Source organism: Oryctolagus cuniculus, chromosome 1, assembly GCF_964237555.1.
Source record: "Oryctolagus cuniculus chromosome 1, mOryCun1.1, whole genome shotgun sequence".
Lineage (NCBI taxonomy): Eukaryota > Metazoa > Chordata > Mammalia > Lagomorpha > Leporidae > Oryctolagus > Oryctolagus cuniculus.
Genome location: NC_091432.1, coordinates 57,243,521 through 57,270,975, shown reverse-complemented (window position 1 = coordinate 57,270,975; position 27,455 = coordinate 57,243,521). Strand labels below are relative to the sequence as shown.

Below are 27,455 nucleotides of genomic sequence, written 5' to 3'. Positions count from 1 at the left end.
GGCAGAGTGGACAGTGAGATAGAGAGACAGAGAGAAAGGTCTTCCTTTGCTGTTGGTTCACCCTCCAGTGGCCGCCACGGCTGGCGCACTGCAGCCGGCGCACCGCGCTGATCCGAAGCCAGGAGCCAGGTACTTATCTTGGTCTCCCTGGGGTGCAGGGCCCAAGCACTTGGGCCATCCTCTACTGCACTCCCGGGCCACAGCAGAGAGCTGGCCTGGAAGAAGGGGAACTGGGACAGAATCCAGCGCCCCGACTGGGACTAGAACCCGGTGTGCCGGTGCCGCAAGGCGGAGGATTAGCCTAGTGAGCTGCGGTGCCGGCCAAGAGACCCTTCTAAGAAATCATACATTCTCTCTCTGCTCTTGCACACACATTTAGTATCAATGTTTTATGATTAATGTAAAACAGCAGTCTCACAAACACGGTAGAGATGTCTTTGTTCATCAAACCTTACCTTCAGCAAAAGAGAGAGGAGGAAAAAGCTAGCAGACATGAATACACTGATAGGTGTTTCAAAAATTATTTTATTATTACATTCCAACAAAGATATAGGAAGAAAAAGTCAATTCTCAAATAACTGTTATACCCTTTAGAGAAAGGCACCCAGTCCTAGTTCACAGCTGCTTCTCATGACCAGAATCGCCAGCAAATAATGCGTATGTCATTAATCCAAGGAGGCTTGAGTTTAAAAGAAAACTTCTTTATTGCAAGTGTCCAAGTCCTTAGGATTTGTCCTTAAAGATATGTGAAGATGAGGAAGACCACACACATCAAGACTATGTTTAGTCATTAGGGTAAACTAGCAAATAGCCAGTTCTAGGATGCATTGCATCAGACATCACAGTACATGAGGAAAATCTGCATTTTGTGAAGAGCCACCAGGCATTTCAGACCCAGTTTACATGAAGTGCAGTCACAGGCCAGCCAGATACCTAGGTAATGCAGTCAGTGCAAAAGTCAGTTGAGTAAGTCAGCGCTCTGATGAGGCTGGCTTCATGGCAAAATAGAAATGAAACTTGAAAGTAGAAGGTAAGGACTATTTACAAAAGTTTGTGTAGTGAAGTAACTCAAGAAAAGCATCGTGAAGCAGTTCCCACACATCCCTCCCTTCTCCTGAAAAACAACAAAAAACCACCCCCCCAACAACAAAAAAATAAAAACAAAACAAAAACCCCTAAAAATCCTCTTGAAAACCAAGTTAAAACTGTGTAGTGAAAAAGAAGAGGGCTTGTTCAAGGTTAAAGGACTTCAAGATAATTACCAAGAAAGTTTATTTTTATTAGTAAAAGTCACAAGTAGTAAAAGATTTATTGGCTGACTTTGAGGTGTGTGCTTTTAAAAATGTCTCTATTAATACATTGACAAGAAAAAAAAAATACCAAGCATGTTTTTGCTTCCAATTTTGAGTCTTCAGCAAGATTTGATGAGATCAAACAGAGTATTAAAACAAAATCCAGGAAAATTCAGTCAGTTCTTTCCAGTTGTCTGTCTTGTTTCTTTCCAGTCACCTTGAATTCAAAATCCAATTAGCTGAGGACAACATGTCGGTCAAAAACAGATTTTCGCTGCTCTTGAACTTGAAGCTTCCAGCGCTGCTGGGCGTATTCTACCTTGTTCAGAACATTGGCTCGACTGCGGGAGCGTGCCAGCACATCATGGGCATTTGCAAAAGGCTGGTGATCCTGAAAGTCCAGGGATGGAGAACATCAGAGATGGTTAGATCAGTGTAACACACACACACACACACACACCAAACAGCACTTGGCCAGCCACAGAGATAGGAACAGCTGGACTTTCAAACAGCAGAGTATGTGCCTGACTAAGTGTTTCTGTATACTCAACTATCAGAAGTAGATGAACTCAAATATGGAAATAGGTGGTTCAGGGAACAAGTGATAGGAGGTATTTGTGAAATGTTCCCATGGGTCATCATTTCTAAAGATGTTTCCATTAAGAAGCAGAGACCAAGATAAAGACATTGGTCATTCAGGCTAAAAAGAAGTCTTCCCTCAGGGCCAGCGCTGTGGCACTGCAGATTAAGCCTCTGTCTGCAACACCTGCATCCTATATGAGCAATGATTCAAGTTCTGGGGCTGCTCCACTTCTGATCCAGTTCCCTGATAACGTGCCTGGGAAAGCAGAAAAGATGGCCCTAGTACTTGGGTCCCTGCTACCCACATGGGAGACCTGGATGTCAGGTTCCTGGCTTCAGCCTGGCCCAGCTCTGGCTATTGTGGACATTTGGGTAGTAAATTAGCAAACAGAAGGTTCATTCATTCTCTCTCTTGCTGTCTGCAACTCTGCATTTCAAATAAATACAACTTGAAAAAAAAAAAAAAAAAGAAAGAAAGAAAGCTTCCCTGACTAGCAGGGGGAAGAACATCTATTGTCACTTTAACACCTCCATGTTACAGATATGGAAAGTAGAGATTCAGCTGACTTTACTCAATACTATACAGCTAATCTGTGACAGAGGAAACTTCTTTTAATTTCCTGACTCTCAATATATTAGAATTGTTTACTTGCCAGGTAGGGACCATATTCACCCTGGAAGATGAGTTGCCAGGGTCTTATATTAATTGGTTTTATCTCTTCCTATACCCTCAATACAACACTAAATGGACCAGATTCCAAGTTTTCTCATTTCCTCCCTTCCCCAGTCTGTAATGAAAAGAGACAGCTCAAGTGCTACAATTACCCTTCAGCACCAACCATAGTAAGGAATTCTTTACTTCAGTTTCTGTTTGACAGAGACTTGAATCTTTCATTGCTGAGCGCCTAGCGCCTTCCATGTCAGCTGCTGCCTTAGGAAAGAGGCCACTGAAGGGTTACTCAGGTATCTGTGTGGGAAGCCAACCTATCTCGGTCAAAATAAACCAATGCAACTGGATATTTGTAGTCACTACACAGGAAACCACCACGCTAATCTATTTATGAATGAGATACAAACACAGCTGGCTACATGACAAATAGCATTCAATAATAATGTATTGCTTTTGTTTGCTTTTTCCTTGATCCCTTTTTCCAGAACCCTATGCTAGCAAAGCTTTCAAATGTTCTAACGCAAGATCCAAATCATAAGTCAGCTCTCTTAAACTAAACTTTGCCTCTAGGGAACAACAAAAAAATCAACGTTGTTTTACTGTGCATGTCTTAAAAAGCTCTAGTATATATGCAAGACAGGAGTCAGCATGTTTGTGGAAAGCTATGCATAATCTCCTAACTATATAAGCCACTACAACTAGATGGTATTATTATTATTTTTTTTTGACAGGCAGAGTGGACAGTGAGAGAGAGAAAGGTCTTCCTTTGCCGTTGGTTCACCCTCCAATGGCCGGCGCATCGCGCTGATCCGAAGCAAGGACCCAGGTGCTTCCTCCTGGTCTCCCATGGGGTGCAGGGCTCAAGCATTTGGGCCATCCTCCACTGCACTCCCGGGCCACAGCAGAGAGCTGGACTGGAAGGGGAGCAACCAGGACAGAATCTGGCGCCCCGACCAGGACTAGAACCCGGTGTGCCGGCGCTGCAGGCGGAGGATTAACCTATTGAGCCGCGGCACTGACTATTAGATAGTATTATAATACCTGTTTTATTTTAACAACAAAACATATAATATTTCCATTTCCAAAGAACTTATCTTCTTCTTTTAAAGATTTATTTATTATTTGAAAGACAGAGTGACAAAGAGAGATGGAGAGACACAAAAGAAAGAGATCTTCCATCTGCTGGCTCACTCCCCAAAAGCCTGCAACAGGAAGGGCTAGGCTAGGTCAGGCCAAAGCCAGGAGTAGGGAATCCACCTAGGTGTCCCACATGGATGGCAGGAATCCAACTACTGGGGCCATTATCTACTACCTCCCAGGCGCATTAGCAGGAATACTGGATCAGAAGCATGGAACAGCAGTAACTTGAAGCAGGCATTCATAAGTATGGGATTCATAAGTATGTCCCAGGCGGCGCCTTAACCAAGAATCACTCCTCGCCTTCTTTACCAAAATTCCCTTTTCACTCGATTTAGGTAATGGCTTAGTGCAAAGGCTAAATATTTTTAACCTTACAAATGAAAATAATAAAGACAATTCCATAAAGTCCAAAATGTTTCAAAGATATGTGAAAGAAAGTAAGGAAAGAGGACGGTTAAAGTTTAGGATTCCTTGATTTCCCATAAGGAAATAAACCAGCCCAAGGTCATTTAGCACAAACAAAACTTTGCCTAACCTTGACTTGATGTCATAGCTTCTCAACACACAGGTTTTATTCAGGAAGATTAAAATGACACTATAGGAATATGGTGCCACAATGGACTTGTATATAAAACATTATTACCATTGGTTTGTTTTGACATAAACAAGACTGGGAAGAGGGATGTACTTTATCAGCAGGGCACCTCTCAGTTTCACAGTTCTGTTACCTACCTCTGAGGTAATGAGAAAAAAATCTTCTTAAGGAACAAACTCAAAAGCCTAAACAAACCAGTTAATCCTTTTGGTCTGTTCTACACCTATTAGAACAAGATTGAACTAGTTGCTCATGGTCAAGGATGCTGGAGGAATGCAAAGAGATTTGCCCTTTTTATGTTTGTTCTTTTTACACCTGATAAAATTACAATAAATACAAAACATGTTTTAATGTAATGCTTTGATAACAGTGATGATGTGTCATGGATATATGATACAGTAAATATTGTGACTACTTGAAGTGAGCTTTTTAACTATTTGTACTAACTTAACTTGATTTAAAATGCTCTACACTGAATACAAATAGAAAAATAAAAGTTAGGAATTTAACAAAGAAATTTTAAAAGTACATATGTAGTAGAGGAACTCACATATTTTAGGAATTTAAATTTAATTTATTTTCATATGAAGTTGTTAACATAAACTCATATCTCTGGTCAGAAAAATCTCTCTATGACCAGAACCAGTTAAGAGATATCCAAGAATCAGGCTTCTCATGTGATCTTAGCCAAAAGGCCAAAAAATGGTGAGCCACGTCTCTCACAGCTCAAGGCACAGGCAGAAAAAATCACTGGCATACAGAACAGTTACTGAGCACCTGCCTTCACCAATTCGGGGCCTGACCCACATGCACCTGTCTACACATGTGAGCGTCTGTTATTTTATGTTCCACATACATTATATAAATGCTATTTCTGACATCAAGAGCAGATACCTAATGCTGTAAAGAATGTGGTAAAGTCAGACTTTCAACCCAAGAGCATATAACAAAAATGGCTTAAGTGGCCTTGGATACGCATCTTTCATTTAGCAATACAGTTCAGCTGGGGACAGTTTTGCCTCCCAGGGACAGCTAGCAATGTCTGTGGACAATTCTGATTGGCATGACCCGGATGTGGGTGAGGATGGGGGAGGCTGGCAGGATGGTGCTGCCAGACCTAGTGGACAGAGGTCAGGCATACTGTTAAATACGAGAAAACTTCAAAACTTTCATGGAAAAATGGAATGAAGACAAGTTTGTTTTGTTGCAGGAAATTTTGAAGTCCAAGCATAGTTTTTTCATAAGATGCATTTTCCACAAACTTTTAAGTACTCTCATAATCTTACAATGAACAGGACATCTCCCCGCAACCTCCAACAATTACTTAACCTTTTAAATGTCTTTGGCATCAAGGTTAAAAAACCCGAACATGTGGATGAAAATGACCAGGGAAGCAGCACTTGAGACTCTACTGCTTCTGGGACACAAACCCGTCCTTCTAGCTCTCTCCACTTCAGCCTCATCGAAGTGGTTTGGACCACATCTGATCTCTCACCTTAACTTCTCTCTCAGCCTATCAGTCTCCTCCAAGAATTCTTCTAAAATAAATGTTTCTTATATGATTAAAAATAAAAGGAAAACACACCACTGTCAGTCATTTCTATCACAAGCCTGTCTTTGTTTTATTCTTCCCTTTATTTCTAGTACCCAGTATAGTACCAGGAACAAAAAAGCTAACCCAATATGTGTTGGCTGAATTCATATAGGCAGCAAGGGGGAAAGAGTCAAACAGGTATTTCTATGAAAATTCTTGACCAAAAACATTAAGAGCTTGTTCAATGAAGTTAAGTATTCATAACTGATATTCATGAGACTATGTGTTGCTCAAAGTCCAGGTTTTTATAGTTATCACTTGAGCCATCCAGATAGGATCCCCTCTCCCATCTTTTACTGACAGGTGCCCAAGCCTTTCCAGAGGAAAGGGGCTTCTGAAGTGATTGGCAAGAGCTCATGCTGGGTTTGGCTTTTGGAATTGATTTTTTTAAGACTTTTTTATTAGAAAGAGGGAGAGGGAGAGGGGGAGAGGGAGAGGGAGAGGAGTCTCCTATCCACTGGTTCACTTCCCAAATGGTCATAATGACCAGAGCTGAGCCAGTCTGAAGTCAGGAGCCAGGAGCTTCTTCCAGGTCTCCCACATGTGTGCAGGGGCCCAAGCACTCCGGCCATACTCTGCTGTCTCCCCAGGTGCATCAGAAAGGAACTGGATTGGAAGTAGAGCAGCCGGGACTCGAACTGGTACCCATATGGGATACTGGCACTGCAGGCGGTGGCTTTACCTGCCACGCCACAGTGCTGGCTCTGGCATTGATTCTTGAAAACACACTGAATCTTATCTACTTTAAGGAATGTAGCTCAATAAAATTATTCAAAACAGAATATCATTTCTATGGGGCTGGCATTGTAGTACAGTGGGTTAAGCTGCCACCTGCAATACCAGCATCCTATATTGGTACCAGTTCGAGCTCCAGCTGCTCTACTTCTGATCCAGCCCCCTGCTAATGCACCTGGGAAAGCAGCAGAAGATGGCCCAAGTGCTTGGACCCCTACATCCACATCAGAGACCCAGATGAAGCTCTTGACTCCTAGCTTCGGCCCGGCTTACGCCCAGCCATTGAAGGTATTTGGGGAGCGAACCAGCAGATGGAAAATCTCTCTATTGTTCCTTCTCTCTCTATAACTCTGCCTTTCAAATAAACAAATAAACCTTTTTATAAAAAAGCATAATTTCTAAAAAAATTATATATAATAATGAAACAGTGGAAATCCAGAAACAATCCTAAACAAGACAATGATAAAACAATGTAATTCTCTAAGCTATAATGAAAAACAAGCTTGTTAGCTGTGTCAGTTTCTCAACATAGTCCAGAATGATGAAATGTGAAAACAAAATGGAGGCCACAAAAATATTAATACACTGATTACACCAACTACAAGTACAAATATAAACATGTTTTAAAGTCAAGAACAGTATCTAAAGTAACATTTTCATTTTTCTCATAATGAAAGGGAAAAAAAAGTTTCTCTTAGGCAGGAGGAAAAAAAGGCAAGATAAAACAATCAGCAGATTATCAAGCTGTAGTTCACTAAGAAAAAAGTGTCATGGTCTCCATGCTTCCTTTCACTAAAGCTCCTTCTCCTCAAATTTCTGGTGCTATCGGTAGGAAAGGTGTTTCAGGCAGGAACAAGGGGAGAAAGCCGTCCCGGATGCTTTTCTCAATGTAAACAGGGCAAGGCCTCTTGTGGCACCTTTCCCAAGGATCACCAGTTAAAACCACCGTGCTTACAGCTTTGTGGGAACAGTCTCCTCACAGAGCAGCAGACGGACCTTACAGTGAGAACTGGAATTAGCTTCTCTAGCTGAGGATCTGCTCCCGCACATCAGCATACACATGTGATTGTTTTTCACTGTGCTTCACGCCCGATGATGACAGAGACTGGCCCTGGGCAGCTAGCGCATGCTGAGAACTTACCCCAACGTCATCATCGCTCTGTATCAACTGTGAGTGTCCAAAGAGGCGCCTCTTCAGTATGGGCTCAACCAGAGTCAGATATACCATGTACAGAAGCAGAAGGCCCAAAATGGACAAATAAATTATAATGGTAACCTAAAGGAAATTGAAAACAAGTCATATCTCTGTTCAAGCCAAGGAATCAGAATTTTGTGGAATAGCAGTAAAGTCACAGTAAAGACTAATACACCTGCTAAGCATCCAGGACGTCTACACAAACCAGATTCTGATTTAAGAAACTAACACAACCCTTTACCAAAGAATTATTAAAAAAAAAAAAAAAAGTGAGAGAGAGAGAGAGAGAGAGAGAGGGAGGAAAGAAAGCATTTGTTTTCAAGTCTTCAAAATTTCATCCTCACTTACTGCTAATCGTTTGTCACCATTGCTGGCACAGCAGGAGGTTGTTTTTTGGTTTTTTTTTTTTTTTTTTGACAGGCAGAGTGGACAATGAGAGAGAGAGACAGAGAGAAAGGTCTTCCTTTGCCGTTGGTTCACCCTCCAACGGCCTGCGGCCGGCGCGCTGTGGCTGGCAAACCGCGCTGATCCGAAGCCAGGACCCAAGTACTTCTGGTCTCCCATGGAGTGCAGGGCCCAAGCACTTGGGCCATCCTCCACTGCACTCCCGGGCCACAGCAGAGAGCTGGCCTGGAAGAGGGGCAACTGGGACAGAATCCGGCACCCCGACCGGGACTAGAACCTGGTGTGCCGGCGCCGCAAGGCGGAGGATTAGCTTAGTGAGCCGCGGCGCCAGCCTTTTTTTTTTTTTTAAAGTGAACATAGCATCCTACATTCACCACTGCTAAAACACCTTAAAGGAACCGTAACAGAAAATGTAATTCACATCAATTTCAACAAGGTATCCTTTTACATCAATCCAGATACACAAAAATACTTTTTTAAGCCAGAAATTTTCTGGGGATATTAGTTTGTCTACTAACAAAAAGTACAGGGACTGGTGTTGTGGCGTAGTGGGTAAAGCCATAGCCTTCAATACCAGCACCCCAAATGGGAGCCAGCCTGTGTCCCAGCTGCTCCACTTCTGAGCCAGCTCCCTGTTGATAGCCTGGGAAAAGTAGTGGAGACTAGCCCAAGTGTTTGGGCCCCTGCCACCCACATGGGTGACCTGGAAGAAGCTCCTGGCTCCTGGCTTTGGCCTGGTCTAGCCACTATCTGGGGAGTGAAGCAGTAGATGGAAGATCTGTCACTGTCTATCTCTCTCACTTTCAAATAAATAAATAAATCTTCAAAAAAAAAAAAAAGTTCAGTGTGATACATCACTGGAATGGCTATAATAAAACAGACATACGGCCGGCGCCGCGGCTCACTAGGCTAATCCTCCGCCTAGCGGCGCTGGCACACTGGGTTCTAGTCCCGGTCGGGGTGCCGGATTCTGTCTCGGTTGCCCCTCTTCCAGGCCAGCCCTCTGCTGTGGCCAGGGAGTGCAGTGGAGGATGGCCCAGGTGCTTGGGCCCTGCACCCCATGGGAGACCAGGAAAAGCACCTGGCTCCTGGCTCCTGCCATCGGATCAGCGCGGTGCGCCGGCCGCAGCGCGCAGGCCGCGGCGGCCATTGGAGGGTGAACCAACGGCAAAGGAAGACCTTTCTCTCTGTCTCTCTCTCTCTCACTGTCCACTCTGCCTGTCAAAAAAAAAAAAAAAAAAAAAAAACAGACATACAATACCAAGTGTTAGCAAGGCTGTGCAGAAATGAACCCTCATCGGGCCGGCGCCGTGGCTCAATAGGCTAATCCTCCACCTTGCGGCGCCGGCACACCGGGTTCTAGTCCCGGTTGGGGCGCCGGATTCTGTCCCGGTTGCCCCTCTTCCAGGCCAGCTCTCTGCTATGGCCAGGGAGTGCAGTGGAGGATGGCCCAGGTGCTTGGGCCCTGCACCCCATGGGAGACCAGGAAAAGCACCTGGCTCCTGGCTCCTGCCAGGATCAGCGCGGTGCGCCGGCTGCAGCGGCGGCCATTGGAGGGTGAACCAACGGCAAAGGAAGACCTTTCTCTCTCTGTCTCTCTCTCTCTCACTGTCCACTCTGCCTGTCAAAAAAAAAAAAAAAAAAAAAAGAAATGAACCCTCATCACTGCTGATAGGAAGGTACATTGGTATAACCACTTTGGGAAACAATCTAGCAGTCTCTTAAAAAGTAAAACAGAAAATTGCCACAGTATGGAGTTTATCCAAGAGGAAGGAAGACATAAATCCATATAAATACATATATGCAGATATTCATGACAGTATTATTCATAATTTAAAAAGCTGGAAGTAATCCAAATGCCTATCAATTGATGAATGGGTAGTCACATATTACAATACTAATCAGCAATAAAACAGATGAAGTATTGATACATACTAAAACTTGAACGAACATCAACAACATTATACTTACTAAAAGATACCAGTCACAAGAGACCATATATTACATGATTCCATTTATATGAACTGTTCAGATATACAGAGACAGAAATTAGAATAGTGATTGTCTGGGGCTGGGTGTTGGAATCAGAATTAACTGTAAATGGGCATGAGAGATGGGAATGTTTTAAAAAGCTGTCAAAAGCTGTTTTAGGGGGCCAGCGCCATGGCACAGTAGGTTAATCCTCTGCCTGCAGTGCCAGCATCTCATATGGGCGCCGGTTCTAGTCCCAGCTGCTCCACTTTCAATCCAGCTCTCTGCTATGGCCTGGGAAAGCAGCAGAAGATGTCCCAAGTCCTTGGGCCCCGGCATCCGCATGGGAGACCGGGAAGAAGCGCCTGGCTCCTGGCTTCGAATTGGCGCAGCTCCAGCCATTGTGGCTATTTGGGGAGTGAACCAAGGGAAGGGAGACCTCTCTCCTTCTTTCCCTCTCATTGTCTGTAACCCTACCGCTCAAATAAAATAAATAATAAAAATCTTAAAAAAAAAAAAAAGCAAAAAAAGTTGTTTTAAGGGGGAGAGGGAGGAGAAAGAGAAGGAAAGAGGAGAAAAGGGGGAAGACAAAATCAGGAACACATGCCTGTGTGTTATCTGATTTGGTATTAAACTGTGTGCCATGGTTTACTTTTTACATTACTCATAAAATACAAATATCATCAAATTATTCTCATTTATGTTAGAAAAATATCTGTATGAATGCTGTTACACAAGTAGCATTAATCTTATTTAAAAACTCCAAGATATGTAAATTTATAGAATTAAACATTCTAAATATGCTGATTATCTGCCTATTTATAATTACATCAGGTCAAAGCTTCTCCTTAAGATTTGATTTCAACCTGGGTTATATGTGAGTAGTTAAGACACTATTTAAAGTTATCTTTTAAAGTTTGTATAAAATTTAATGATCAGGCTGATCTGATGTTAGTTCCTCAAGCCTGAAATGTTTTTGAATAAACTTTTCTGTCAGTTCTTATTAGGATTCCTTTCCTCTCATAAAGAATTAGTCTCATTTAGATGGCTAGAACTACACAAAATATTTTTCAAGTCTTAAAAAACCTCTCTTGCTCTGCCTTTCAAATAAATAAATCTTAAAAAAAAAAAAGTACAGGAGCAGATATCTGGCATAGCAGTTGGGATGCTAGTTGGGATTCCCACCTCCCATTCTGGAGTGCTGGGGTTCTGGTCCTGGATCTGCTGTTGCCTCCAGCTTCCTGCTAGTGTGCACCCTGGGAGGCAACATGTGGAGGTTCAAGTAGTAGGGTCCCTGCCACACACACAGGAGACCTGGACTGAGTTCTTGGCTCCCAGCTTTGGCCTGATCTAGACTGGCCATTACAGGCATTTGGGCAATACAGATGCAAGCTCTCTGCCCCCTCTCTCCCATAAATAAATAAATAAATAAATAATGTTTTAAAAAAGTTTATGGGTATGTGTTGTGGCACAGCAGGTTAAGCCACTGCTTGGGATGCCTGCGTGCCCTGTTGGGAGTGCCTAGGATCAAATCCTGGCTCCACTGCTGATACAGCTTCCCAATGCACATCCTAGGAGGCAGAAGGTGATGGCTTAAATACCTGGATCATGTCACCTAACTAAGCAGGAGACCCGCGTGGAGTTTCTGGCTCCTGGCTTTGATGTGGCCTTGCCCTGGCTGTTGCAGGCATTTGGGAAGTGAACCAGTAGATGGAAAATTTCTCTTTCTCCCTCTCTGTCAGTCTGCCTTTCAAGTAAGTAAAAATAAACTTAAAAAAAAAAAATTTTAAAACTACAGTGAGGGTCAGTGCTGTGCGTAGCGAGCAAAGCCGCCACCTGTAGTGCTGGCATCCTATATGGGCACCGGTTCAAGTCCTGGCTGCTCCGTTTCCAATCCAGCTCCCTACTAATGTTCCTGGGAAAGCAGAAGAGGATGGGAGACTCAGATGGGAAAGCACCCATGTAGCAGACCCAGAAGAAGCTCCTGGCTTTGGCTTGGCTCAGTCCTGACCATTGTAACCATTTGGGGAGTTAACCAGCAGATGAAAGATATCCTTCTCTCTCTGCCTCTGCGTTTCTGTAATTCTGTTTTTCAAATAAATATTATTTTTTAAGATTTATTTATTTATTTGAAAGTCAGAGTTAGAGAGAGGCAGAGGCAGAGGCAGAGAGAGAGAGAGAGGTATTCTATTCGCTGGTTCACTCCCCAGATGGCCAACAATGGCCAGAGGTGCACCAAGTCCGAAGCCAGAAGCCAGGAGCTTCCTCAGGGTCTCCCACGTGGGTGCAGGGGCCCAAGGACTTGGGCCATCTTCCACTGCTTTCCCAGACCAGAGCAGAGAGCTGGATCAGAAGTGGAGCAGCCAGGACTCGAACCGGTGCCCATATGGGATGCAGGCACTTCAGGCCAGGGCATTAAACCACTGCGCCTGGCTCCTAGTCCCATAAATAAATCTTAAAAAAAAAGTCAATCTCTACAAAAAAGAAAAAGAAATCTTTGTGACTGTTATAACTGACCATCCCAGATTTCCCATTTGTAAGGAAAAGGAACGGAAAATACCATATAGAAAGATCAGGGAGAAGAATCAAGCACCATAATAAAGTAATGAAACAATTAGAGCTCCAAATGGTGGTAAGAGTTATCTACTTTCTATTTCTTCCAGGAAATAAAGAAAGGGAATCTCAAAATCCACAGGTGATGTTTTAGAACAGCTATTATTTATCTAGTTTTTTTCAAAGTGTTGGCGGGCAAGGAGGCTATTCTCAGAAGCCTTGCTATACATGGCCCACAGAGAAGCCGGGATATTCTCCTGCAGCATCCTGATGACACACAGGGCACTGCTGTGCCTTTTCACCTATCTATCTAACAAATCCTAACTAATCCACAAAGCATCTCAATGAAGCACACTGCAGGCTCCTTTTGGGGTAGGGGTCCAGAGGTCACCCAGGAAAGGAAAAGCTATATATATATTTTTTACCTTGATTGTAACAGAGCTTCTTTCCTCATATTTACATTCACAGCGCAGACAGTAGGCTTCTACGTCAGGCCCCCGCACAGGCATGGGCTCCACAACATGAAGGCAATCACTGAAAACACAAAGACAAAATACCACTTAAGCCTGCCTGTATTTTCTATTTGAATCCATCAAAACCTTCCTAAAGTCCAGAATAATCACTGAACTTACCCAGTGGAAGAATATAAAGAACAAACAATCAAATACAAAGTGAGATCATTTCCTCTCTCGGTGTTAGCACTTTGTTAAGATTTCATAGTTTAGAGGCCGGCTCTGTGGCACAGTAGGCTTGAATCCTGCTGTTCCACTTCTGATCCAGCTCTGTGCTTGGGCCCCTGCACCTGTGTGGGAGACCCGGAGGCGGCTCCTGGCGCCTGGCTTCGGATTGGCACAGCTCCGGCCACTGCAGCCATCTGGGGAGTGAACCAGCGGATGGAAGACCTCTCTGCCTCTGCCTCTCTGTAACTCTGTCTTTCAAATAATAAATAAATAAATCGAGTCCCAGCTGCTCCACCTCCTGGCTGCTCACTTCTAGTCCAGCTCCCAGCTAATGTGCCTAAGAAAGCAGTAGAAGATGGCCCAAGTATTTGGGCCCCTGCACCCACATGGACCTGGAAGAAGCTCCTGGCTCCTGGCTCCTGGCTTCGGCCTGGCCCAGTCCTGGCCATTGTGGCTATTTGGGGAGTGAACCAGTGGATGGAAGATCGCTCTCTCTCTCCTTCTCCCTCTGTTTCTCTGCCTTTAATATAAATAAATCTTTAAAAAAAGAGTTACAAATGATGCTGTTACCAGACAAAACTATGGTACATGGGACACTGTTCAAATATAAGATTATTTCCTTTGTGAATTAACTAATATAATTTCTGTCACAGTGTAGCTTATGAATTGTTTATCACATTAAACAAAGTAGTAAATTCTGAAATTCTGAAAATTGAACACTAAAAGCCACACTAAGAAAAAACCCACTTTTCTTAGTGAGCAAAAATCCTTTCTATTTGAAAAAGCAAGGACAAGTAGGATTGGTAACATTTTAAAATGAAAAGTAATTACCCTGAGAAAATGTATAAAATAAGATAAAAATATATTTAAAAAAAAGATAAAAAGATGAGTGCTTCTGTTATTGTAAGAGATTGTTTATCAGGGCTGGCACTGTGGCACAGCAGGTAAAGCTGCTGCCTGCAGCGCGGGCATCCCATATAGGAGCCGGTTCAAGTCCTGCCTGCTTCACTTCTGATCCAGCTCGCTGCTAATGAGCCTGGGAAAGCAGTGGAAGATGCTCCAAGAGCATCCCTGCACCCACATGGGAGACCCAGATGAAGCTTCTAGCTTTGGCCTGGCCTTGGCCTGGCCCAGCCCTGGCCATTGAGGCCATTTGGGGAGTGAGCCAGTAGATGCAAGACCTCTCTCTGTCTCTGCCTCTCCCTCTCTCTAACTCTGACTTTCAAATAAATACATTAAAAATATATTGTTTATCCACCCTGCCCCTTGATATCCAGTCTATTTATGGTTTAATTCTACCACAGCGGCCTCCCTATAAGGTCCATTCTTCTAGGAAGCACCTGGCTCTAGGCTTCTCTTTGCACCCTGAAAAAGCACTTTTTTTGTGTGTTCTGCTAGCTCTGAACTGTGGCATTAGAAGGAAAATTCAAAATGGTATGAGTGATGACATCTCAGGTATCCTTAACAAACTCAATTTTCACAAAGATGGTAAGGAAAATTAAATCGCTAGTGGTAGAATTTCAAACAAGGATAAGACCACATGAGACACATGGTAAAAATGTGTGGTATCTACTGCAAACATATGGAAGACCAGGCAAGTATGCAGCTACATGCAGGCATAAAGTGGGCAGAGGCAGCTAAACACCCTAGCAGGAGCCCATCTACCTCGGAATCAGGGAGGTCATCCAGCCCAACACCCAGAGAGGTCACCTGCACAAGGTCACAGAGTGAACCAGTAACTGAAAAAGGACCAGAATCCAGGTCTGTCACCTCCTAGGTCAGCTGCCTTTATCTCTCTGCACCCCAGGAAAGTGAGACTTGTTTCCTGTTTAGTTTCTCATCTCAGTTACAGGAGCCTCAGCAACAAAACCTAAGAATTACCTGGAAATTTAAGTGCTGGATAAGTATTGAGTATTTATTTTGAAGGACAAGATATTCCAGGCACAAAAAAATATCCAGCACTGTGCAAAAGTTGTGAAGAGCTGAAGAGGAAGCAGGAAGGTTCCCTCTGGTTGTCTACTCATAAACAGAACCAGACTGAATTAGACTACCGTGGGAACTAGGCAATGGCTCCCTCTAGTGCCAAAAGAAGGCATTAACAACTTTAAAATACACCCCAAACAGAAACCAGAGCACTCTAACTTTTCTTTTCTTTTTTAATAAAAAGCAGGTTACTCTTCCTTTTTTTTTTTTTAAAGATTAATTTATTTATTTGAAATATAGAGTTACAGAGAGAGGTAGAGACAGAGAGAGAGGTCTTCCATCCGCTGGTTCACTCCCCAGATGGCCACAACGACGAGCTGTGCTGATTCGAAGCCAGGAGCCAGGTGCTTCTTCCGGATCTCCCACATGGGTGCAGGGGCCCAAGGACTTGGGCCATCTTCTACTGCTTTCCCAGGCCACAGCAGAGAGCTGGATCGGAAGAGGAGCAGCCGGGACTAGAACCGGCGCCCATATGGGATGCTGGCGCTTCAGGCCAGGGCTTTAACCCACTGCGCCACAGCACCGACCCCTCTAACTTTTCTTAAATTCTAAGTTGGCCAGTGTAAATCAATGAAGAATTAAAGCTAACAACTGGACAAAATGAGAGACTAGAAAACAGAAGGTAAAAATACACCTGCGTTGTGGGGATAGCGTTGTGGCATAGCGGGTAAAGCTGCCACCTGCAATGCTAGATGCTGGTTCAAGTCCCAGCTGGCTCCACTTCTGACCCAGCTCCTTTCTAATGTGCCTGGGAAAAACAGCAGCAGATGGCCTAAGTCCTTGGGCCCCTGTACCCACATGGAGACCCAGAAGAAGCTCCTGGCTCAGTCTGGCCCAGCTCTAGCCATTTGGGGAGTGAACCAACAGAAGGAAGATATTCATTCATTCTCTCTCCCTCTTTTTCTTTCTCTCCCTCTATAACTCTGCCTTTAAAATAAATCTTAAAAAAAAAAAAAAAACATGTGTGGAGATTTACAAATATTGGAGGCCTGGAGAAAGTCCCAACATCCCGGTTGATCATAGCCTGTCTGCCCATCTAAAGCCGGGTAAAACATTTCAGAGCCAGCTGGGAACCCATTCCCAGTAAACGGGAAGCTGCAGGAAGGAGGCAGGGAAGAGCCGGAGGGCGAGCAGGATCCATACACGCTTTGTTTGCAACTCTTTATTTCCAAAGCTCCCTATTACAACCAGTTACCAGGGATGAACGACATGATTCTGTCTAAGCCTGCGATAACAAAATGTTAGTGAGAAGACCAGTGCTTAAACACTTGAAGAATGAGTTCATTTGCCACTTAGGCATCATGTTCTATTACTGATAACAGAATAAACTGTCGATGGGTGTAGAATATATTTGAAAAATTTATAGAAGTAACAAGAATTATTTGAACTTTCTTGTATTGTATAAAGTAACTAGCTTCTGTATAACCTGTAAGAACATAGCCGAATCACTTTGTCACATGAAACCATTTCACAGAGAACATTGGGAGAGAGTATTTGGTGCAGCAGGTGAGCCACTGCTGGGACAACCACATCGCCTAGTGGCGCGCCTGGGCTCGAGTCCCAGCTCTGTCAGCCCCCTGCTAATCTGCACAGTGAGAGGCAACAGGTGATGGCTGTAGTAGTTGAGTGCCCACCACCCACCCCACAGGGGAGACCCAGATTGAGTTTCCAGCTCCCAGCCTGCTCCAGCCCTGGCTATTAGGGCTGTGCAGGGAGTAAGCCAGAGGTTGGAAGATTTATCTCTCTGTCTCTGCCTCCAAATAAATACTATAAATTAATAAATTAATTTGTAAGGCCCACTGGGACAAACAGAGAAGGCTGCTGGCTGCTAGTCAGTCAGGATCCCAGGGGTGCCAGGCCTGCTTGACTTCCTGAGGGCACACCTATAGCCCATTCACATGCACCAAATGGGAAACTCTGATAATCCCATACACAGCTCACTCCCATTCCTTCCTGAGCCTCTGTCACTTTTATACATAGCCTCTCATACTTCACAATATTTGACCCAAACCTGTAAGTTGTAAAAATTATAATCCAGGGCTGGTGCCGCGGCTCAATAGGCTAATCCTCCACCTAGCGGTGCCAGCACACCGGGTTCTAGGCCCGGTCGGGGTGCCAGATTCTGTCCCGGTTGCCCCTCTTCCAGGCCAGCTCTCTGCTGTGGCCCGGGAGTGCAGTGGAGGATGGCCCAAGTGCTTGGGCCCTGCACCCGCATGGGAGACCAGGAGAAGCACCTGGCTCCTGGCTTCGGATCAGCACGGTGCGCCAGCCACAGTGCGCCGGCCACGGTGGCCATTGGAGGGTGAACCAATGGCAAAGGAAGACCTTTCTCTCTGTATCTCTCTCTCACTGTCCACTCTGCCTGTCAAAAAAAATTTTTTTATAATCCAGAGAAAGGAGGTTTCTTAACCCCTTACTGAAGAGCATGAGGGAGAAATTTAAAGTAACTATGGTGGTTTAGGCGCCATAGACTCAGCCTCATCCTCATGTGAATCCTGGGTCTTAGTGTTTTAGCTGCAGGACTCCTTTAAGCTGGAATAATGCACTCAGGGCTCTGCTGGGACTTTCAAATGCAAATAGAAGTGGACATTTTTGCTTAAAAAGAAATACTTCAAAAGAAAATTACACATGAGAGGAACATTCTGTACTAACAACAATAAGCAAAGAAAAAAAACTTGACAGATAATCCAATAACTAGAATACTTACCAGTCTTTCTGGGATATGTTCTTGTTATAAATATGCCCAGAATTCTCCTTATAGGGAGGACAGATACATTTACATCGAACATCCTCGAAATTCTGTAACCAAAATGGAAACTTAGCACAGCTTGTTCACAATTTACCATCAACATTTAGAAAAGAAAACACAAACTGCACCATACACATTTTACTAAACACCTCTGGCCAAATGTTCTAAAACCATTCATTTAAAACTTTAATTTTGGGGGTCGGCACTGTAGCACAGCAGATTAAAGCTCTGGCCTGAAGCACCGGCATCCCATAAGGACGTCAGTTCTAGTCCCAGCTGCTCCACTCCTGATCCAGCTCTCTGTCATGGCCTGGGATAGCAGTAGAAGATGACCCAAGTCCTTGGGCCCTTGCACCCACATGGGAGACCTGGAGGAGGCTCCTGGCTCCTGGCTTCGGATAGGCGCAGCTCCGGCCGTTGCAGCCATCTGGGGAGTGAACCAGCGGATGGAAGACTTCTCTCTCTGTCTCTACCATTCTCTGTAACTCTGTCTTTCAAATAAATAAAATAAATCTTAAAGCTGGCACCGTGGCTCAATAGGCTAATCCTCCACCTGTGGCGCCGGCACACTGGGTTCTAGTCCCAGTCGGGGCGCCGGATTCTGTCCCAGTTGCCCCTCTTCCAGGCCAGCTCTCTGCTGTGGCCAGGGAGTGCAGTGGAGGATGGCCCAAGTAATTGGGCCCTGCACCCCATGGGAGACCAGGAGAAGCACCTGGCTCCTGGTTTCGGATCAGCGCGGTGCACCGGCTGCAGTGCGCCGGCCATGGCAGCCATTGGAGGGTGAACCAACGGCAAAGGAAGACCTTTCTCTCTGTCTCTCTCTCTCACTGTCCACTCTGCCTGTCAAAAAAAAAAAAATAAAAATCTTAAAAAAAAAAACTTTAATTTTGAGAGAGACAAAATTTCAAAACTCACAAGTCCTACATGGTAATGCTCATGAATCATTGTATAGCACATAAAATTATTTTGAAATTATTCCTAGTACAGGATTTGTGATTTATTAGCCAGTTATGGTCATATGGCAATCCAATTGTGTTCATATCCTCAAGAAGTACTTGCCATTAGAAACACACAGAGTAGACAGTTGTGCCTGCATATAAGAACGCTGATTTCAAAAGGATGGGGAAGGAGCAAACTAACAATTATTCAAAGAGAGTCACAGTGCTTCTCCATACCATTCTGCCACTCCTGGGTGGAAGGGCAGTGACACTGACCAAAAGAGTTGGGCCAGAGTCCTGTAAAAGGGATGAAGTGTCGGAGGCACCTAGCTCCAACCAGAAAGGAAGTACATACGGGAAGTAGTTCCATTCTAGCTGAGATCAGTTTGGTCTGTGCTTCCCAGGGAACCAGCTGACAGCACAAGTTCTAAGAAAAAGTTTTAAAGAGAGAGAAGAAGAGCGACCAAGCATCTGTGTAGAGAAAGAGTAGCGGACTCTTCCTCAGCAAAGGGAAATCTATTATCCCCTGAGCACTGGGCCCCGGCACCCACAATCCACCTGGCAGAGCTGTTCATAAACGTATTCAGCGACTGCTTGTTGGTAAGCATCTGCTCTGTGCAGAACTTGTTGTGTTCAATGAGGTGGGCTCAGATGAGCACAAGCCAGGGTTCCTGCCCATAACAAGGACACATAAATACACGGTCGCCATACGTTACATAAAGCGATGGGGGAGCTATGCGGAGGGTGCCAGGAGACTTGCTGCTGTTGCTGCTTCTAGTGGGAGGTGGGAAAGCTTTCAGAGTCCCTGATCACAAACATCTGCTACCTGTCATTTCCTTTTTCCAGTCCCTATAGATGAAAGCTTTTTTTTTTTTTTTTTTTTTTTTTTTTTGCCCAAAACTGCAATGTCATTTTGTTTTCCCACCACGCTAGTGTGAATCCCTTCTGTTTCCCCCGATAATGGGTAGCTCAGTAAAGAGTGTGGGGCCAGGGCAGGTCCGGGGAGCAGGGGCACCCAGCAGCATGGGGGTACTAGATGGGCGGAGAAACGCAACCAGGGAGATCACCTCACCTCTTCCGCAGTCTGGGTCCTCTTTTACCCACTAAAGTATCAGGCAGTCAAGAAAAGGCAGAAAAGCAGCCAAGAGGTCCCGAGGGGGTTGGGTGAGCCTAGGAAGTGAGCGATCCTATCGGGAGGGGAGGTTGCCAGGAGGGGCAAGTTTCCACCCGGGAAGGGAATGTGTTCGGGGGTGAGATGACACGAGTTAGTCTAATGAGGAGGACTGCTGGGAGATGGGGGGCTCCCTCGGTCCTTGCCTTGGGGAATGGGGGCGGGAGGAGGAGGTGGTCAGAGCTTCAGGGTGGAGAACGGAAGGCCCTCTGAGTTGCAAAGGCTGGGACGGGTGAGGTGGGTGCTGTCGGGGCTGAGAAGGGAAGTGACGAAGGAGCTGCTGTCCAGGCTGCGGGCACGGGCTGGGCTGCACTGGGCTGGGCGCGGGGGCGGCCGGGCTGCCCGGGCTCAGGGCGAGCGAGCTCCCAGGCAGCCGGCAGGGTGCGGTGTTGCGGGGGCTGAAGCCAGGGGTCCAGCTGTCAGGGTCGGAGAGGAACCCACTGGCGGCGAGCAGGTCGGCAGAGGCAGCTTCCGCAAGGCCGGAGCAGGGGAGGAGCTCCTGTCAGAGCGAAGGCTGGGCGGGACTCACCTTGGCGGCGTCTGACAGCTGCACCAGGAGCAGCACGGAGAGCGCCAGGCAGGACAGGCTGAGCATGGAGCCGAGACGAAGGAGGCCGCCCCACAGGGTCGCCATCGCTGCCAGGCCCAGCCGTCCCCACAGCCCGGAGCCCCCGAGACCGGCTCCCGGCTCGGGCTCACGCTGGGGATCCGGCTCCGGCTCCGGCTCCGCCGCCCACACTTCCGTCTGGGCCTTGGCGTCACCGGCCGCGCCGGGTCAGCAGCAAAAAGCATCCGCCCCGGAAACGGTTCCGTGTGCGGAGGGTCCGGAGGCTGCGCGGTCCCGGCGCTCGGCCCGGCCCACGCGTGGCCCCCGGACAGAGTAGGGCTGTTCTGGGGTGACAGCCTGGGCTCTGCGGAAGCCAGTGCCAGCTCCGGCTGTCAGATGCAGCCCATGCAAGGCCTGAGCCGTTTGTTTCAGATCCCGGCGGCCCGGATGTGCCAGGCCCCTGGAATGGCAGGCAGGGTGGCCCAGTCCGTGGAGACGGGGCCGGGACTAGCCGAGCCATCTGTTTTCGCATAAACCCACCCCCGGTCAGGGGGTCGGGGGTCTTCCCCATCACTTTAGGTGCTGACCTGCAGCCCGCGCGCCGACCGGACACAGCTCCCTGCCCGGCTTGGCTTCCTGCAGTCGCAGTGTGCCGCCTTCAGGTGCGGCTCTCCGCCGGCCTCCGGATGGACACTGGCCGCCTTGGTCCTGGCGGCAGCTGGAAAGGAGGCCGCAGCGGCGATGCTGGGCTGGCCCAGGCCGGGCTCCGGACGGTGTGAAGTTGGCGAAAGAACCGCCAGCAGTATCCTCCTCCCCGACCTCCAGGAGGTGGGGACAAGTGTGTTCGCGGCGGCTGACCCCGTCTGCCCAGCGCGGGTCGTCCTCCGCGGGTGCATTAGGGGCACCCTGGCGATGGCACAGTGTCTTCCACTAAAATATTTGTTGTAGTTAGTGGAGACCGTGAAGTCGGCGGGTAGAATACAGGGTTCGTCAAAACTGTTAGGGTTTTGCTGAACGATCTTGGGCAAATCACACGCCCTTCTCTGTGCCTCTCTGGATTTCAAGAACTCAGACGGAATACTTGCGCTTCCTTCTCTAAACAGATTGTAAAAGTTATCTTTTCCTAGATTGTGTAAATGTTTTCATTAACAGAATTTTCTTTTTCTTTTTTCTTTTTTTTTTTTTTTGGACAGGCAGAGTGGACAGTGAGAGAGAGAGACAGAGAGAAAGGTCTTCCTTTGCCATTGGCTCACCCTCCAATGGCCGCCACGGCCGGGGCACAGCGCTGACCCGATGGCAGGAGCCAGGAGCCAGGTGCTTTTCCTGGTCTCCCATGGGGTGCAGGGCCCAAGCACTTGGGCCATCCTCCACTGCACTCCCTGGCCACAGCAGAGAGCTGGCCTGGAAGAGGGGCAACCGGGACAGAATCCGGTGCCCCGACCGGGACTAGAACCCGGTGTGCCGGCGCCGCAAGGCGGAGGATTAGCCTAGTGAGCTGCGGTGCCGGCCCATTAACAGAATTTTATACATTTTTTTTTCTCCCACATGATTCCTATGGAAGCCAGGCTAGAATTAACGCAAGAGTGTCTGATATTGCATCAGATATATTTAGCTCCTTTCAGTCCTAAATACCCATCCCCAAACAGGACCAGTTCAGTGCTGGCTGTCCTGTCACCAGGCTGCCCTGGGAAGATGCTGTCACTGGTGAATTTTGACGTCAATGGGTGTTCTGCTGACCCACAACAATCAAGACACACCCTGGGTCAAACTTACACACCCTGAATCAGCTTACACAACCAGTGAGGCACCTCGGATCTGATTGTATAAGCTTATTCAGAAGCAAGTTTGGGATTATTTTAGGGTTGTTTAGGTCTGGCGTCTAAAGAGAATGCTCATGCTTTGGCTGAAACCTCATAGCTGTCTCCTGAACTGTTTTCATGGCCTTGACTGGGGTGCAGAGGCTTAGAGGAAATACACTGTAACACTGGAAGTACACTGTCCAGTACAGTAGCCACTAGCTACATGTAGCGACTGAACATTTGAGACAAGCTGTAAGTATAAAATATACACTGGGTTTCAAAGATTTAGCATTAAAAACCAAATAGAACATCTCAGATTTTAAGATATTAATATGGTTAGATATTTTGTACTGGGCTAAATATGTTAATTTCACCTGCTTTTTTACTAAAGTGTGGTTACCAGAATATTTTCTATTTATATTAGACAATGCCATTCTAGAATAGAGACTGATGTTGCCGTGAGTAGACTATGACTGGAAGGATGGGTACCTGACTGGAGCCTAAATGAAGGTTCAAGGTTGTGGCCAAGGTAAGGAGAGGAGTCACAGGAACTGATCTAGCAAGAACACAGGGCTTGGAGAGGCAGCTGTCTGCCAAAACTGGAATACAACTTCCGGTGACTTTGTAGAAGCGGTGGGGCTAGTTCCGTTTGTTCTGCCCTGCCCATATCTGGGCAACTCTTACTTTCCTTTAGGTCAGGGGTCTGCTGAACCACACAGCCTGTCCTAAGTGCACTCCTTTCTGTGTTTGTGCCCATCTCTTTCCTAACTTACCCCATTACAGTAAAATTATGTTTTCTTATCTGCCTTTATACTCCCAACCTCCACCAAAATATTGTGCGCTTGGTGAGATGGGGACCTTGTCTTATTATCTTTGCACATGGGTACTGAGATCAAGATGATAACGCCTGGGACCGGCGCTGTGGCGTAGTAAGTTAAGCATCCACCTGCAGCACCAGCATCCCTTATGGGCACCGGTTCCACTATGATGCAGCTCTCTGCTATGGCCTGCGAAAGCAGTAGAAGATGACTCAAGTCCTGGGGCCCCTGCACCCATGTAGGAGACATGGAAGAAGCTCCTGGCCCAGCTCCGGCTGTTGCAGCCATTTGGGGAGTGAATCAGCAGATGGAAGACCTCTCTATCTCTCCCTCTCTATGTCTGTAACTCTGCCTCTCAAGTAAATAATAAATCTTTTTTAAAAAATGATAAATGCTTACAGGGATCAGAGAAAGGAAAAAGGAGAATGGGAAAGGTTCCTCTGGCCAAAGAAAAGTATCAGGTACCTATAGCTACTTGAATCCTTACTCAGTTCTGCTGAGACGCCCAAAGAGATGCAAATGGTAGGATCTGGGGCCACCATAGTAGGCAAGGGAGGAAAGATTTCTGGCCTAGGGTCTCAGAGGATTAGGGTTCATTGGAGTTGTGCTGTTTATGTGCAGGACTGGCCTTAGTACCCACCCTTTTCCTTGCTTTGCTGTAACTAGATTTTCCTGTTCCATTCCTCTTAAAGAGCGAGACAGGCCCAGGTGTACCCTCCCACCTGGCCTAGGTCCTTTTATTTCTTTGTGAGGCTTGAAAAAAAATTCCCCGGTGTGTGTGTTGGGGTGGTGGTGGTGGTGGTTAGGAAAAGAAGGGGAACTATTTCTAATTTTAAGTGTGGCAGTCACAGGGTTAGGAAGCAGAAGTGACAATTTATGGATCTGGGACAGATCTGTGACTGTGGCCTTGCCAGTTCCGCTATCTCCCTACTCTGATCTCCATTCCCCTCTAATGACTGAATGGCTGGCTGGATGCCCCCTTCTTTCTTATCCCTCCGCACCACCCTTTCTGGCTTAGGCCACACCAGTCCAAGACAAGTGGAGTATGCACAGCATGGACGATTTCCTTGGATTGGCCTCCAGTGGTTGTGATGGGACACATTCAGAGAAGGCTTTCCAGTTACTCCCAAGCATAACCCTAAAATGTCTTATTTGAGCAACACTTTACTTTGCACATCTGCTAGGATGCGCCCTCTTAGGCTCTTTGGCCGCTGCATGGAAAGCTGTGTGTGTCATGTCCACATATACTAGTAGCTACTATGGTAACAACGACGCATGGAGCCAGAATATTCTCTTTTCCTAGAGCTGCTGGTGCTACCACTGCTGACAAGTCACTGGAGTCCCTAAAATAACAAAGGAACACAGTACAGCTCCATACCAAAATAAGGAGCTATTATATTTTTTTTTCCCAGAGGGGTACTAAATCAGTGTTACTGGTTTTCCAGAGTCTTATACTGCTTAATAGAAGCAGTTCCTCTTCTCCATCCACTTAGATTTTCAAATCAATGAACTGCTACATTAAACACTAATTTTTATCAATTACATTAAAAAAATTCACAGGTATCAATAGGCTTATAATGAAAAAGAGCAGACACTGCCCTAGCCCTCTATACTTCCTATTTCAACTCCCCAGAGCTAATCTCTTTTTTACCTTTTAGCTATCTCTTTTGGGACTTATCTTCATATTTCTAAATATCACGCTTAGGTGTGAATGTCTAGCACAGTGGTTAAGATGCTGCTTGGGATGCCTGCATCCCATATGGAAGTGCCGGGGTTTGAGTACCAGCTCTGCTTCCAATTCCAGCTCCCTGCTAATGTGCACCATGGGAGATAGCAGGTGATGGCTCAAGCAGTTGGCTCCCTGCCACCCACGTGGGAGACCTGGATTCAGTTTTTGGATCCCAGGAATTTGAGAACTAAACCACAGAATGGGATCTCACACTATCTTGGCCTAGGATGGAGTTTTGGGCTTCTGGCTTCAGCCTGGCCCCAGCTCTAGCTGTTGTGGGCATTTGGGGAATGAACTAGCAGATGGAATCTCTCTCTCTCTTTGTCTCTCTCTGTCTCTCTGTCTCTCTCTTTCTCTCTCCCCCCTCCCCCTCCTCCTCCCCCTCTTTCAAATAAAATAAAGCATAAGTAGCATCATATACTGCTAGTTCTTAATTTTTAAGTGTGGGCCATTTTACTACTTGCTATAGGAAATAAGATATGCATTTATGCTCAAGTCTTCTCATAAACACATGTGTTATTTCTTCATCTTCTATCCCTCAATAGATTTATATCCACCAATTTAGATAAGTCACCATTGACTTCATTATTATAAAAGCAACCATATTATTCACTGTTAATCCAATTAGCATAATATGAAGACATTTCCTTTCTTTTGACTGGAATACTTTCTTGCCAACCTCTCCTTTTAATTTTAAACACTTTCTATTATTTATTTTTGAGCAGGCATTGTAGCACAGCAGGTTAAGCTGCCGCCTGAAATGTCAGATCCTATATTGGAGCACCAGGTCAAGTTCCAGCTGCTCTGCTTCCAATGCAGTTCCCTGCTAATGCACCTGGGAAGGCAGTGGAGGATGGCTCAAATACTTGGGCCCATGCCAACCACATGGGAGATCCAGAGGCCCAGCCCCAACCATTGTGACCATTTGGGGAGTGAACCAACAAATGGAAGATCTTTCTGTGTCTCTCCTTCTTTCTCTGTAACTCTGCCTTTCAAATAAATAAATGTTTATAAAATAATTAATTTTATTATGAATTGAAAAATTATATGTATTTATAAGGTATAAAGTAATGATATATTTATACAACGTGCCAGCTAATTACCATAGCTGTCACCTCAAATATGTATTTTTTGCAGTGAGAACATTCAGAATTTACTGTTTTTTTTTTTTTTAATATGGAACGCTTTACGAATTTGCGTGTCATCCTTGTGCAGGGGCCATGCTAATCTTCTCTGTATCGTTCCAATTTTAGTATATGTGCTGCCGAAGCAAGCACTCAGAATTTACTCTTAGCAATTATTTTTTGAAAGGCAAAGTGACAGAGAGGAGGGAGAACAGATAAAGAAGCCATACTTTGGTTCACTCTCCAAAAGCTCACAAGAGCCAGAGCTGGTCTAGGCCAGAGACAAGAGCCTGGACCTCCATCCAGTCTTCCATATGGGTAGCAAGGACCCAAGTATTTGAGTCATCACCTGCTGCCCCCCAGGCACATTAGCAAGAAGCTAGATAAGAGGTGGAGGTGGGATATAATCCCAGGCACTCTAATATGGGGTGCAGCACTACAACACCTACTCCTACTCTTGGCAATTTTGAAGTAGACACTATTATCAAGTAGTGTCACCATGCTGCACTATATATTTCAAAAAGCCTCATTTTAAATGAATACTTTGTAGACTTTGACCAACATCTCCCCAATCCTCCTACCCACCCCGCCAGCCTCCAGTAAACACCATTCTACGCTCTGATTCTATGAGTTTGATTGTTTCAGATTCCACATTTAAGTGGCATTATGCAGTATTTGTCTGTGTCTGGCTTATTTCACTTAGCATAATGTCCTTCAGCGAAGCACTTTGTTGTTTACCCTCATCCTTGCCTTTAAAAAAAGATTTCACTTATTTGAAAGGCAGAGAGAGAGAGAGGAGAGAGAGAGAGAGGGAAAGACACAGGGAGAGAGATTCCATTTGCTGGCTCCCCAGATGGAGTCAAGTACTTGGGCCATCTCTACTGCTTTTCCAGGAGCATTAGCAGGGAACTGGATCATAAGTGAGGCAGCTGGGACTTGAACTTGCACTCATATGGAATGCCTGGCATCACAGGTGGTGGCTTAACCTGACATGCCACAACACCAGTGCAACCCTTGCTCCTTTAAGATAGTGTTCTGGGGGCCAGCACTGTGGTGTAGCAGGTAAAGCTGCCGCCTGCAGTGTCAGCATCCCATATGGACACCGGTTCAAGTCCCGGCTGCTCCACTTCTGATCCAGCTCTCTGCTATGGCCTGGGAAAGCGGTAGAAGATGACCCAAATCCTT

General features: G+C 45.9%; 1 protein-coding gene and 1 non-coding gene across 5 annotated transcripts; both read right to left on the bottom strand.

The window, feature by feature from the left end:
- Positions 1 to 507: 507 nt before the first annotated feature.
- Positions 508 to 21,850, bottom strand: TMEM9B (TMEM9 domain family member B). 4 transcript variants are annotated; one of them, XM_051824518.2, is made up of 5 exons: positions 21,388 to 21,850; positions 18,103 to 18,194; positions 13,158 to 13,266; positions 7,750 to 7,884; positions 508 to 1,683 (listed from the first exon to the last, which is right to left on the bottom strand). In XM_051824518.2, exons 1-5 carry the CDS (start codon positions 21,694 to 21,696, stop codon positions 1,528 to 1,530), a joined length of 801 nt encoding a protein of 266 aa, XP_051680478.2. In that variant the 5' UTR covers positions 21,697 to 21,850; the 3' UTR covers positions 508 to 1,527. The 4 variants fall into 4 exon arrangements, with proteins under 4 accessions (XP_051680478.2, XP_002708846.2, XP_069929771.1 ...); XM_002708800.5 differs by having other exon boundaries at positions 20,783 to 21,607; XM_070073670.1 differs by lacking the exon at positions 21,388 to 21,850 and adding an exon at positions 20,155 to 20,729.
- A 4,466-nt stretch (positions 21,851 to 26,316) lies between these two features.
- Positions 26,317 to 26,423, bottom strand: LOC127484964 (U6 spliceosomal RNA). Its single transcript, XR_007912169.2, has one exon. It is a non-coding gene; the product is annotated as a U6 spliceosomal RNA (small nuclear RNA).
- Positions 26,424 to 27,455: the final 1,032 nt, after the last annotated feature.